Source organism: Hypomesus transpacificus, chromosome 1 (assembly GCF_021917145.1).
Source record: "Hypomesus transpacificus isolate Combined female chromosome 1, fHypTra1, whole genome shotgun sequence".
Taxonomy (NCBI): Eukaryota; Metazoa; Chordata; class Actinopteri; order Osmeriformes; family Osmeridae; genus Hypomesus; species Hypomesus transpacificus.
Window position 1 is genome coordinate 9,927,097 of NC_061060.1, and position 12,956 is coordinate 9,940,052.

General features: G+C 52.2%; 1 protein-coding gene across 1 annotated transcript in view; it reads left to right on the forward strand.

Annotated features, from left to right (window-relative positions):
* The window catches only part of gpc3 (glypican 3), a 69,212-nt gene that overhangs the window by 50,570 nt on the left and 5,686 nt on the right, over window positions 1-12,956 (forward strand). The window contains exon 7 of the mRNA XM_047023626.1: window positions 3,651-3,840. Coding sequence (XP_046879582.1) covers window positions 3,651-3,840 — 190 coding nt within the window. The remainder of the gene's footprint in view (window positions 1-3,650; window positions 3,841-12,956) is intronic.

Here is a 12,956-nt window from a genome sequence, read left to right on the forward strand (position 1 = left end):
TGGAGCAGAGGGCCCCTCTGGAGCCTCTGTGGCCTGGAGGGGCACGCTGGCATGATGACAGAGAGAAGCACACTGCTGTGTCTGTCTGTCTGCTACTGTTGGGTTAAGGTTAGGCCTGTTGCTGTTGAACAGAGTTGACCTGAACGACCTGACTGTGGTTTTGAAAAAGGCAGGGTTTTCGCAATAGTTACTCCGACACTGAATTTTCTTCTGGGTTCTTAACATTTACCAGAGAAGGGAACATTGTTTGTCCTTGTGTTTCAGCAGTCAGTATTTTAGGCAGATGGTGAAAGCGGTTCTGCATCGTCGTGTGCCCGTAAACAAGACCAGTTGCTGCTGCCCATGTTTTTCCTCAGTCCCTGTACCTTATTTTAGGTTTTGTTCTAAAATACCCCCCCGACCACATCTTTCTCCCCCGTCTTTATGACTGTTTTCTTTCAGTCTTTTTTGCTTTTAATTTGTTTGTGGGACACCCCTCCCCACGTCGGACTGCGTTGCCAGGCGACGGACCTCGGGAAGGAATTCCTAGACCTCAGTAAATCTACTGAGGGCGCTGGCACGCGCTCGCAAACATGATTCTTTCTTAAACGAGAAGGTTAAGTGCATTAAATTCCCATTGCTCATGGCGAGAAATAGAAGAGAGTCCATAAGCCTGTTTTTTATGGACTTGTGTTTGAGAAGAGATGCTGCAAGCGGACAGGGCCGTCTGAGAGTCGTGAGTCAGCAGGTGGCGCTGTCTAAGGCTCGTTCCCCATCTCTCCCTTCATGCCAGACCACCTATTATCCCAGGGTGGTCAGTGAGACTGAGAGAGAGAGAAGGAGAGGGAGACGGAGTGGAAGAGAGCGAGGAGGAGTAATTCTAATTTACAGAAGTTAGAATGTTCCTATGGATTACTGGTTTTTATGAAGGACTGTTTGTCCATCCGTTGGCCTTAAGTGACCAGGCTTGTAGAAATGTTGTGGTCATCGCCCATGTTTGGCCCCAATGTTGGGGTCTGAATAGAGGCCTGTTGGGCTGCCCTTGGAGGAACAGGCTTCGGTGTGTTCTCTGTCTAAACTCTGGAGTTTGTGTCACTTGGAAATCCCAGATTGACTCGTTTGTATAAGGAGGCTGGGAAAGGGAACAGCATTGTTGACTTTCCTACCCATGTACTTCTGGGATTATCACAGTCTTTTACTCCTCCTTCATCCCCTCTGAGTCTGATCCTTGTCAGGAATTCTCTACTTTCTTGTTTCCGTTGCAACTGACCTGACAGAGAGAGGGAGAGGGAGAGGGAGAGGGAGAGGGAGAGGGAGAGGGAGAGGGAGAGGGAGAGGGAGAGGGAGAGGGAGAGGGAGAGGGAGAGGGGAGAGGGGAGAGGGGAGAGGGGAGAGGGGAGAGGGAGAGGGAGAGGGAGAGGGAGAGGGAGAGGGAGAGGGAGAGGGAGAGGGAGAGGGAGAGGGGAGAGGGGAGAGGGGAGAGGGAGAGGGAGAGGGAGAGGGAGAGGGAGAGGGAGAGGGAGAGGGAGAGGCATAGGAACCCAATTTTCTCCCTTAGACAACCGCATCAACAAAAACAACAACAACCAAAATACCTGCTGATGTACGCAGATAGGAAGGAAATCAATAAAACACAAAGAGGGGCAGGCAGTGGAATGGAAAGATGAAAGGAGGGCTGGAGAAGGAGGGAGGGAGTAAGGGGGGTTGGATGGAATTTAGCACATCTGTTACCTTGGCAGGGCTCTTAATCATGTGTGATGTTGTGTGGTGGTTGAGAGGTGGTCACAGTAGAGGTTGTCTCCAGGGCTACGGTCATGTGCTACAAACAGTTGTTGAGGGACTCGGCCGAGGCCGTTGGCCGGGGGCATGCTAGAGGTGATACCCTGAAGCAAATCTTCCACAGCGCACGGGCTCTGCAATTAGATGTCATGGAGAACAAATAAGGGTGTCTTTTTTTCCCTCAAGCTGTTTCCATTTTTCATCGTGATCAATGACCTCAACACCAGAGAAGCTCTGAACATTCAAACACTGAGAGGACAAACTGATGTCGGTGTTGGTGTTAACTGAGGATTATTTTTATATTTCTTAACTTTCCAACCTAGTCTTCTCTTTTTGAGCTCTTGATGTTGTGTAGATGTTTTGTAAATAGTGTGTGAGATACTTTGCCCGCGGCTTGGAAGGTTTACATTTTTTATACCTAAGATTTACCGCTCTTGGACATTTGAGAGTAATTTACGAGTTGATTGGTTTACCACAGTCTTCAATAAACACAATTCCGGTATGTGTTGCACAACACATAATAAGCTTCTATAAGTTGGGAAAATGTTTTAATTAATTAGGATTTCAAAAAATGCACTTCAGAGCTGAAAACAGCAGCATGGTAATGACATTAGATACAAATTCTAAAGTGGAATTACATTTCTACCATCAACATTGTGGGTCAAGTAGCAGTCACACTACAAAAAGCTTGTGACACCATCTACATGTCATTCAACACTGACACAGACTCATGCCTTCCTGCACATGCAAAACTAGATCTACAAATTAGATATCTCACTATCTTTACATTTCTAAAATGTGACTTGAACTGTTGTCCAGTGTACTGGAATGTATTTTTCCTCGTCAGTTTGTTGCCAGTGTATACAAGTTGCCCAGATACAACCACTCAAGACATCCACGTTGGCCAACAACAACAGAATCACACAATCCTGTTGACCAGAAGGCTCCCCTCCTACCATCTAATTACACATCCCTGCATGGACCCACAGCCACAGGCTCTTTCTGCTTGGTCGTTTCCACCCGTCAGGGTGATCGGACCTGCACAGAAAGAAGATATCTGGCTCCCATAGCAGAAGGCCTATTTTTCTGCATAGTAATTATAATTGCAATTTGGTACATGCCATTCTTTTTAGGTCTGACCATATTTTCCCCGGAGTTTCCCTTCCACCTCTCGTACTACCCCTCAAGACAAACAGTGACAATGACTGGCTGAATAAGACGAAACCAGACACTTTAAAGCCGTTTCCTTTGCTCATGTAGAGTAGGCCTACCTGTAATGCACTGTACATTCCATCACGGATATAAAGTTCCAATGTAATGAGGACAGAGCAACTTAATGCTCCACACTAATATTTCATTATGATACTTCCCTATATGTCCTGTGTACTGTATGTACACCATACTAAAGACATGAGTTCCCCCATGGTTAAATTGATTTGTATTCAATTGGGCCGAATGCGGCATGAGTCTGGAGGGCTGGTGTGGGGGGTGAGTCTGGAGGGCTGGTGTGGGGTGAGTCTGGAGGGCTGGTGTGGGGGGTGAGTCTGGAGGGCTGGTGTGGGGTGAGTCTGGAGGGCTGGTGTGGGGGGTGAGTCTGGAGGGCTGGTGTGGGGGGTGAGTCTGGAGGGCTGGTGTGGGGGGTGAGTCTGGAGGGCTGGTGGGGGGTGAGTCTGGAGGGCTGGTGTGGGGGGTGAGTCTGGAGGGCTGGTGTGGGGGGTGAGTCTGGAGGGCTGGTGTGGGGGGTGAGTCTGGAGGGCTGGTGTGGGGTGAGTCTGGAGGGCTAGTGTGGGGTGAGTCTGGAGGGCTGGTGTGGGGTGAGTCTGGAGGGCTGGTGTGGGGGGTGAGTCTGGAGGGCTGGTGTGGGGTGTGAGCGTCTCCTCTGTGTCCTGTAGCTGCTGCGTCTGGTCACGGTGCCTGAGAAGCGCTGGAGGGCTCGCTCCGGGGGAGGCGGGGCGGACGGACGGAACGAGGAGGATGAAGAGGAAGGGCTGGTGAGCGGCGACTGCGATGACGAGGACGAGTGTACCGGGGTGTCCGGGCTGGGACCTCCACCCAGGCGTAAACGCCTGCGCATCTTTGCAGGTGAGACTTTACCCCTGACTCAGACACTATGGCGGCCATCTTTGTGTTCTCAAAACTTCGGTGCTGAGCTGACTTCAAATGAACAGCTATATCCACATTGATGTCCCACTGTTATTGTACATTGATGAATGGGGTTAGGAAAAAATGCTGGCACAGCGCAGTGTTGTCACTGTTAATCGCTGTTTATGGATCAAGACATTTTTATTGGAGAGAAGCCAGTTCATACAGCGAACTACATTTCCCAGACGTATCTTCATGGACTGAGCAGGTGTTTAAGCGTGAATACTGTCTGTGCTGCCAAAAGGTTCTAGTGCCAGTCAGGGGGTGTGGATGCAGGTAGGGGCCAGATGACTTCCTTGTCACCTCAACCTCTCCACCTCCACATTGTCTACCCCCCCCCCCCCAGCCCCCTCCGCCTCCGCTACCCGAAAAAGACGCTCGCTCGAAAAGACAAACAGAGAACAAAAGAAGCAACAAACTCTTTGGAGAAAAGAAACCAAACAGCAGAAGGGGGAATAACAGGGAGGCAGCAGGAACAAGGGGCTGCGCTGCTCCGACACAAAGCCAGCCCAGCTGAGTCAACAGGCGGGCGGGAGTAGTCCTCGGGAGTAGGGTGTTGTGGCAGGGCTCTGGGCTTGCTGGCCAGGGAGCGGGACCAGAACCAGGACCAGGGGTTAGCGCAGGAATTCAGCAGGCCCAACACATCCAGCGGCCTGGGCCGTGAGAGCCTGATGCCCCTCCTGCTGCTCCTGGAGGGAGAGCCTTCTGCTCGGGCTCCCAACCCGGGAGTTCGGTTGTCCTCCTCGGGGCGCTGAACTGCTCATCACCTCACCCAGTGGGGCAGCTGGTTGTGTATTTGTCTTCCCTACCCCTCCCTGTAATTCCATTCCATCACTAAAGACACCTTGGTCTTTTCTCTGGGTGTGTGTGTGTGTGTGTGTGCGTGTGCATGTGTGTGTGTGTGTGTGTGTGTGTAGGTTATGTGCTTACGTGTGTGTGCAGTGTCTGCCTGTTTGTGTATCAGTGTCAGTGATGTTTGCAGACCTTGGGACTGTCTCCTGAAGCAAGTATGGAGATAGCTGCTGATAGCCTGTGATGACCCAGTAAAACGCCGACCCCTCCTGACCTGTCATCCCGTTTTGGTCAAACAGGGGGCTGGGGGTTCGAAGGTCACGGCACAGACCAGAGGGCCTAATGGGGGGCCTGTCTGTGCCTGGCGCTTCGAGATGGACGAGACAGATCTGGTTTCACAAAGCAGGCAGTTGAGTGGAGGGTCGACCAGACCACAGAGCACCTCCAGCTCCACTGCCCTGGGAAAGGGGACACAAGCCACAACAACAAGGTGCAGACAGGACGCAGGCAGGGCCCCCGGTGCCCCCTACGCTAAAGCTGTCAACCTGCTGACCACAGACTGGATGTTCGGAATCATCTCCTGTGATTGATCTGGCCCCCCGCTCATTCTAAACACAGATTCCAGAGTCAACTCCTCACCCCCCACTCCCCATCCCATCCACACACCCCTCCACCGCCATGCATTCCCCTGAGCATTCCGGGCGAGGGGAGCTATTCCAGGACAGGGTCTGTGTGTCGTGTGTCTGTCCTCCCCCAGTCAGACGCAGGCAGGCAGGCAGGCAGGCAGGCTGAACATGGGCCTCTCCTGGACACTCTGCTTACGTCATGCATGAGAGACAGCATGGTCATGAGCTGTGCTGTGTCGTATGTGGATATATTTAGACCGCCTGCATGCAGATGTCGCATGGGTCTGTGTGTGGTTGTGTGTGTGGTTGACTGTGTGTGTGTGTGTGTGTGTGCCAATGATCATGACTCACCTGTGTGACTGCCTCTCTACCTCCCTCCCCCTCTCTCCGCTCCATTTCCTTTCTATGCCCTCTCTTTTTACACTCCCTCCTCCTAATCCCCCTCTTTATCAGAGACAGAAACCGGTTAGTAAACAGTACAGCGCTCCTCCCTGCAATACAACTGAATCTACATTCAAATAGAATCCTCTAGAGTGTTCCTGTGGTGACTTCTGGTTAGCAGGCCCCATGTCGGGTCCAGGCTGGGTTGATTGTGCTGACCTGGATGGCCCTTCTCCCCATGTCCTACCACCTCAGCATGCTTGGGGCGTGCTCTGTGAATAGACCTCTTGTTAGCTTCCAAGCCTCAGACATTCGGTCACTGTAAGCACAGAAGAAAAGCTGTTTTCTTGGAAGCTCTTGAGCCTTTTATCAGCGCCAGAGGTTAGAAAAATACAAAGTGGAAATATGCCTGTAATGTGAAACACGCAGCGCCCTGCAAGGGGCAGGGCTGGGCTCAATGGTCTGGTACACATTTACTGGAAGGATGGAGGGAGGAAGAAAGATAGGAGAAATGGTGAGAAGATGGGGGGAAAAAGCTTAAATTGTGAGAATGAAAGTGAGGGAGAGACACAAATGTAAACATACTGTATATAAACATTGCCTATGAGCTGAGTTAACGACCATGTTGCCAGGTTTTAGAATGTGGAATGCTAATGAGGTCCAGGTGTGACCACTGACCTCCAGCACCTGATAGGTGAGTAACACGGCGGCGCTGTTTTATCAAAGTAGCCAATCACCAAGCACTATTTATGTTTCATCATCTGGATCCGGGAAAACGTTTACACGAGAAGCATTAACCGTGTATTATGCTTCCCTGCCCGTGCTGCTCTGTACCCCTGCCTAGCAAGGCTACCGTGTTACTGGACATACTGTCTGCACCTTGGGCTCAGACATGTGGTAGACATGTAAAAGGCATGTGCCGTGCAGGTTGGCGTGAGACAAGGAGTCAGTTAGAACAGATGTAGGAGAGGAGGACCACAGGTGCATGTGGGGGGGGGGGGGGGGGGGGGGGACATCTGTGTCTGTGGGGGGAGGGTGAGGGGGGCTATGCGCATCAGAGAGGTACAGACTAAACTAAATCATCCCTGTTGAAGTCTCACCCCTACCAAGACTACTCACAACATATCCTGTAACAAAGAGGGGGGCATCAAACTTGATGGGGTCCGTTGGGCTTTGGGCTGCACATACTGTATCTGTTGTGTCGTGGAATGAAGCCGCTCAGACCGGTCTTTAGATAAGGCCATTTGTTTGTGAGGGAAATGAGCGCGGTTAACAGAGAATGGACCAGATGTTGTTGGTTCGTCTGGAGCACACTGCAACCACACTCATCTGCAAAATATCCCATTTAGGGTCGAGGGCAAGAGGCAAGGAGGCTGTGGGGGAGATTTAAAAGAGGAGAGGAGAGGAGGAGAGGAGGAGAGGAGGAGAGGAGGAGAGGAGGAGAGGAGGAGAGGACAGGAGAGGAGAGGAGGGGAGAGGAGAGGAGGGAAAGGAGAAGAGGGGAGGGTAGGGGAGGGGGAGAGAGGAGAGGATTGGAGGGCAAGGGAGGGGAAGGGAGGGGAGACAATTGGAAAGGAGAGGAGGAGATGTTAAGGGTCTGGAATGGAGAACACACTGGACAGATTTAAACCCAGCCTTTCCTCCTGAAGCTTATAAATAACCAACTCTGTAAATGTGCCCAAGCTTCCTCCTCCTTCTCCTCCATTTCCTCATCCTTCTCCTCCTCCTCTTCTTTTTCCTTTTTTGCCCTACGCCCCTCACAAAAATAATGAAGCTTGCCACCATCTGTGTAAACAGGCTTGGTTGGTGTGTGTTAGAGCCTCTTTTTTTCTCTCTCTCTCTCTCTCTCTCTCTCTCTCTCTTCTCTCTCTCTCTGTCTCTTTCTCTCTCTCTCTCTCCACACCCCTTTCTCTATGTGGGGCCAACCACAGGGCTCTGAGTGCTCCTCTGTGGGGGCGAGTGTTGGCACGGGAGAGGAGAACAGGAAGAGAGGAGAAGAGGAGACCGCTAGGGTCATTGAAGAGAGAAGATAAAAGCGATGGATTAGGAAGGAGAGGAGATGGAAGGAGAAAGGAAACGAGGGGTGAAGAGGAGCAGGGAAAGCGAGAGCAAAGGAGAGACTGAGAGGAGCGGAGGAGAGAGCAGGGGAGGTCCACCCCCATGGAGCTGCTGTTCAGAGTTGATCCAGGGATCAGAACCACTAAGATCAGCCAGAGGGAGGAAAGAGGAGCCTTGACTTGATCTTTATGGACACGAGTGGAAGAAAACAAACTGCAACCATAGTTCCCATAGTCTACATTGGGGGGTCTCAAGCCAATGATTCCTTCCTATGGGATCTTGTGTTTGTGTGTGTGCGCCTTCAGAAATGCGTTTGTTTGCTCAAGAACTTTATTTACATTTGCAGGCGTTTTTTGGACGCGCTAAATTGATTCCAGATTCATTCCTGGGTCCTGTCCGTCAGCTACACCACAGTCCACAAACACTCTGCTTGGTTGTGTGCCCCACTCCTCGCCACTCCCTCCCTCACCACCAGGGTGCCACACAGCAGCCATTTTGGGGAGAAAGTCTTGTGTGTGTGTGTACCCTCATCACCCAGTTTACCACAGCTCTATGCCTCAGACTGGAAACGTGTCAGGTGCCCTTTAGATCTAGTGCTTAGACGCTTGTACTTCTTGAACACTTTTATCAGTATGAATGAATTCAAATATTATTATAATCAAAAATATAAAACAAATCTGTTTATTTGGAGGGATACAGAACTTGCACAAAGGGGACATAACAGGACTCAGGGAAATCATGTGGCAGGATGGGAGCAGCTCTAGTGTGCTGTCAGACAAGCCTAGGCTGTCACTCTCTAGTCTCACCGGGGCAGGAATGTATTCACAGTGTGTCTGTTACTATGGCTCAGTAGCATTTGTTTACAGGTCTGGATTAACCAGCTGTATTTCCGGTTCTGTTTACATCAGTGGAGGATGAGTGAGCAAGAATCAGGCTAAAAAGGGTTGGGATGTTACTGTCTTTGTACAGAATGGTGAGGGGCATATCTGAGAGGTAAGACAATGTGCTTTAAATGCCCCATCAGGTGAAGTAGTGTAGACCTCCAGCTCCCCCGCCCCGCTGTGTCCGTGGGAGGGTCAGCGGAGTGTCTCTGGTCCTGGACACACCCCTGGGTCTCCCAGCATCCTGACACACCCATCTCCCTTCTCTCAGTGGACTGCACTGTGAGAGTCTCCCTCTTCCTACGCCTCTCTTATTTCTCTCTCTGTTTCTCCTTCTCTCTCTCTCGCTCTCTCCCTCTTTCTGTCCTCCCCTCTCTCCCTGTCTTCTCCTGATAAACACTACCATTGTTGCATCTCTCCAGAACCCGCCCCAGCCGTCACACCCTCCCGACCCCTGACCCAGGGTGTCAGCGCCAGGCTTGGCGGTGCTGCTTTTTGCTTTGCTGATTTAGGGGCCTGCGCACTGCTGCAGGAGCTCCCGCCCTGCAGCAGCCCCTGCAGCAGCCCCTGCAGCAGCCCCTGCCCTCAGCACAGAATCAGCTCTTTGGATGTTTGATTTGTTATAGTGTGTAGCTCTGCTGCTCTCCCCTGCTGGCTCCTGCTCTGCCTCTCCCCACCTCACACTGCAGCAGCCCCGGGTCTCTGCCTCTCTCATACTGCCTGTCTGTCTCGCTTTTTCTGTCATCCCACTGTAACTCAAAGCTATAAATACATGGGAGAAGATCTAATTTGTGTTTGTTGGAGAGGAAAGGGGATGAGAGGAGCGGAGGAAAGAACAAGGAAGGGGATGGTCATCCCCTTGCTGACACCACTTGGACTCAGCATTTTAATTAATAGGTGTTGACTTGCATTTGTCCCACAAAGCTGCCATTGAGAGTTTAATCAGGAATGTTGGCTTCCACTGCCTGGGGTGTACCTCTTCAGCAGAGCAAAAAAAATCTATTATCACTCAGTCATACCATTTGCCAGACTTTGGATACATTAACCCTCATGAACTCACTCCAACCCCCCTTGCTATCTGTTTTTTCTCTCTCTCTCCCACTTTCCCTCCCTCTCTTTCCTCTCTCTCTCTCTCTTGCTCTTTAGACTTCCCCTATGTCCCTCACCCTGCGTTATCTATCATATCTTTTCTTTTAACCTCGGAGCTGGCCTTGCTCATCTTATCTCCTCTCCTCCACTCTCTCTTTGAACATGTTTCTTTCACTTTCTGTCCCTCCCTCGCCTCGTGGTTGACCCTTTTTACACTGGAGGATTCTTCCTGTCCATCTTCTACTGCTTTTAATACCCATCTTCTTATCTCTTCCCCTGCAGTGCCCCCTCTCTTCCTCTCTCTCTTCCTCTGTCTGTCCCTCTCCCTTTCTCCCTCCTCTCTGTCTCTCTCTCTCTCTCTCTCTCTCTGCCCCTCCCTGCCTTGCCCTCAGTGTGTGGAGGTGTGGAAGGGCTCCTGAGGTGGTGAGGCTGGTGTTCGGAGCTGGGTCAGTGCCTGCAGCTCCAGAATGGGCCTCCTCCGGCCCGCTCGTTTGTCTTGGCCCGCTGTTCCCCGCCTCTCAGAGTGCCCCTGTGGTCAGTCCATGGGCGTGGAGGCAGACACTCAGATTCCCGCTTGCCCGTAGACACCCCACTGCACTCCTAGCACCTCGCTCTCTGCTCACAGCCCTACACACTCACATCTACACCTCTCTACATCCCCTATGTTGTCTCCTCTCCTCTATCCTCTCCTCTTTCCTCCTCTCCTATACCCTCTCCTCTCTCCTATACCCTCTCCTCCTCCCCTACACCCTCTCTTCCTCCCCTATACCCTCTCCCCTGTCCTCCTTCCCTATACCCTCTCCTCTCTCCTCCTCTCCTATACCCTCTCCTCTCTCCTCCTCTCCTATACCCTCTCCTCTCTCCTATACCCTCTCCTCCTCCCCTACACCCTCTCTTCCTCCCCTATACCCTCTCCCCTCTCCTCCTCTCCTATACCCTCTCCTCCTCTCCTATACCCTCTCCTCTCTCCTCCTCCCCTATACCCTCTCCACTCTCCTCCTCCCCTATACCCTCTCCACTCTCCTCCTCCCCTATACCCTCTCTCCTCCTCCCCTATACCCTCTCCTCTCTCCTCCTCTCCTATACCCTCTCCTCTCTCCTATACCCTCTCCTCCTCCCCTACACCCTCTCTTCCTCCCCTATACCCTCTCCCCTCTCCTCCTCTCCTATACCCTCTCCTCCTCTCCTATACCCTCTCCTCTCTCCTCGTCCCCTATACCCTCTCCACTCTCCTCCTCCCCTATACCCTCTCCTCTCTCCTCCTCCCCTATACCCTCTCCTCTCTCCTCCTCCCCTATACCCTCTCCTCTCTCCTCCTCTCCTATACCCTCTCCTCCTCCCCTACACCCTCTCCTCCTCCCCTACACCCTCTCCTCTCTCCTCCTCTCCTATACCCTCTCCTCCTCCCCTATACCCTCTCCTCTCTCCTCCTCCCCTATACCCTCTCCTCTCTCCTCCTCCCCTATACCCTCTCCTCTCTCCTCCTCCCCTATACCCTCTCCTCTCTCCTCCTCCCCTATACCCTCTCCTCTCTCCTCCTCTCCTCTAGCCTCTCCTCTCTCCTATACCCTCTCCTCCTCCCCTACACCCTCTCTTCCTCCCCTATACCCTCTACCCTCTCCTCTCTCCTATACCCTCTCCTCCTCCCCTACACCCTCTCTTCCTCCCCTATACCCTCTCCCCTCTCCTCCTCTCCTATACCCTCTCCTCCTCTCCTATACCCTCTCCTCTCTCCTCCTCCCCTATACCCTCTCCACTCTCCTCCTCCCCTATACCCTCTCCTCTCTCCTCCTCCCCTATACCCTCTCCTCTCTCCTCCTCCCCTATACCCTCTCCTCTCTCCTCCTCTCCTATACCCTCTCCTCTCTCCTATACCCTCTCCTCCTCCCCTACACCCTCTCTTCCTCCCCTATACCCTCTCCCCTCTCCTCCTCTCCTATACCCTCTCCTCCTCTCCTATACCCTCTCCTCTCTCCTCCTCCCCTATACCCTCTCCTCTCTCCTCCTCTCCTATACCCTCTCCTCTCTCCTATACCCTCTCCTCCTCCCCTACACCCTCTCCTCTCTCCTCCTCTCCTATACCCTCTCCTCCTCCCCTATACCCTCTCCTCTCTCCTCCTCCCCTATACCCTCTCCTCTCTCCTCCTCCCCTATACCCTCTCCTCTCTCCTCCTCCCCTATACCCTCTCCTCTCTCCTCCTCCCCTATACCCTCTCCTCTCTCCTCCTCTCCTCTAGCCTCTCCTCTCTCCTATACCCTCTCCTCCTCCCCTACACCCTCTCTTCCTCCCCTATACCCTCTACCCTCTCCTCTCTCCTATACCCTCTCCTCCTCCCCTACACCCTCTCTTCCTCCCCTATACCCTCTCCCCTCTCCTCCTCTCCTATACCATCTCCTCCTCTCCTATACCCTCTCCTCTCTCCTCCTCCCCTATACCCTCTCCACTCTCCTCCTCCCCTATACCCTCTCCTCTCTCCTCCTCCCCTATACCCTCTCCTCTCTCCTCCTCCCCTATACCCTCTCCTCTCTCCTCCTCTCCTATACCCTCTCCTCTCTCCTATACCCTCTCCTCCTCCCCTACACCCTCTCTTCCTCCCCTATACCCTCTCCCCTCTCCTCCTCTCCTATACCCTCTCCTCCTCTCCTATACCCTCTCCTCTCTCCTCCTCCCTTATACCCTCTCCACTCTCCTCCTCCCCTATACCCTCTCCTCTCTCCTCCTCCCCTATACCCTCTCCTCTCTCCTCCTCCCCTATACCCTCTCCTCTCTCCTCCTCCCCTATACCCTCTCCTCTCTCCTCCTCCCCTCTAGCCTCTCCTGTTTTCTGCCTCCGATCCTCTTCTTCTCCCAGCTTTCACGTATCATCCCAAAAAAGGACATGGCTGTCAAGTCACGTGATCATTACCGTCTCCGAGGGAATATAGCCAAAGCTTTACACAACAAGGCAATAAACCTTTTTACACAGACCGCCTCCCAACGCCAGCATTCCGCCTGTTTGTTCAAATGCCTCTAGTATTGTTCCCACAGCATATTTACAATCACCCCCCTCCATGCAAATATGTTGTGACATGAGCATAGGGAAGCTAGAGTTTCTACAACCTTTCTGAATATTATATTCAAGGGAATCAATTGATCTATGGTAGGCAGGAGTAGACGCTGGATAAAATATTAGCCTAACTTACAAGGCGTTATAAGATCTTCTAAACTTACAAAGCTGGGAAATCTTGA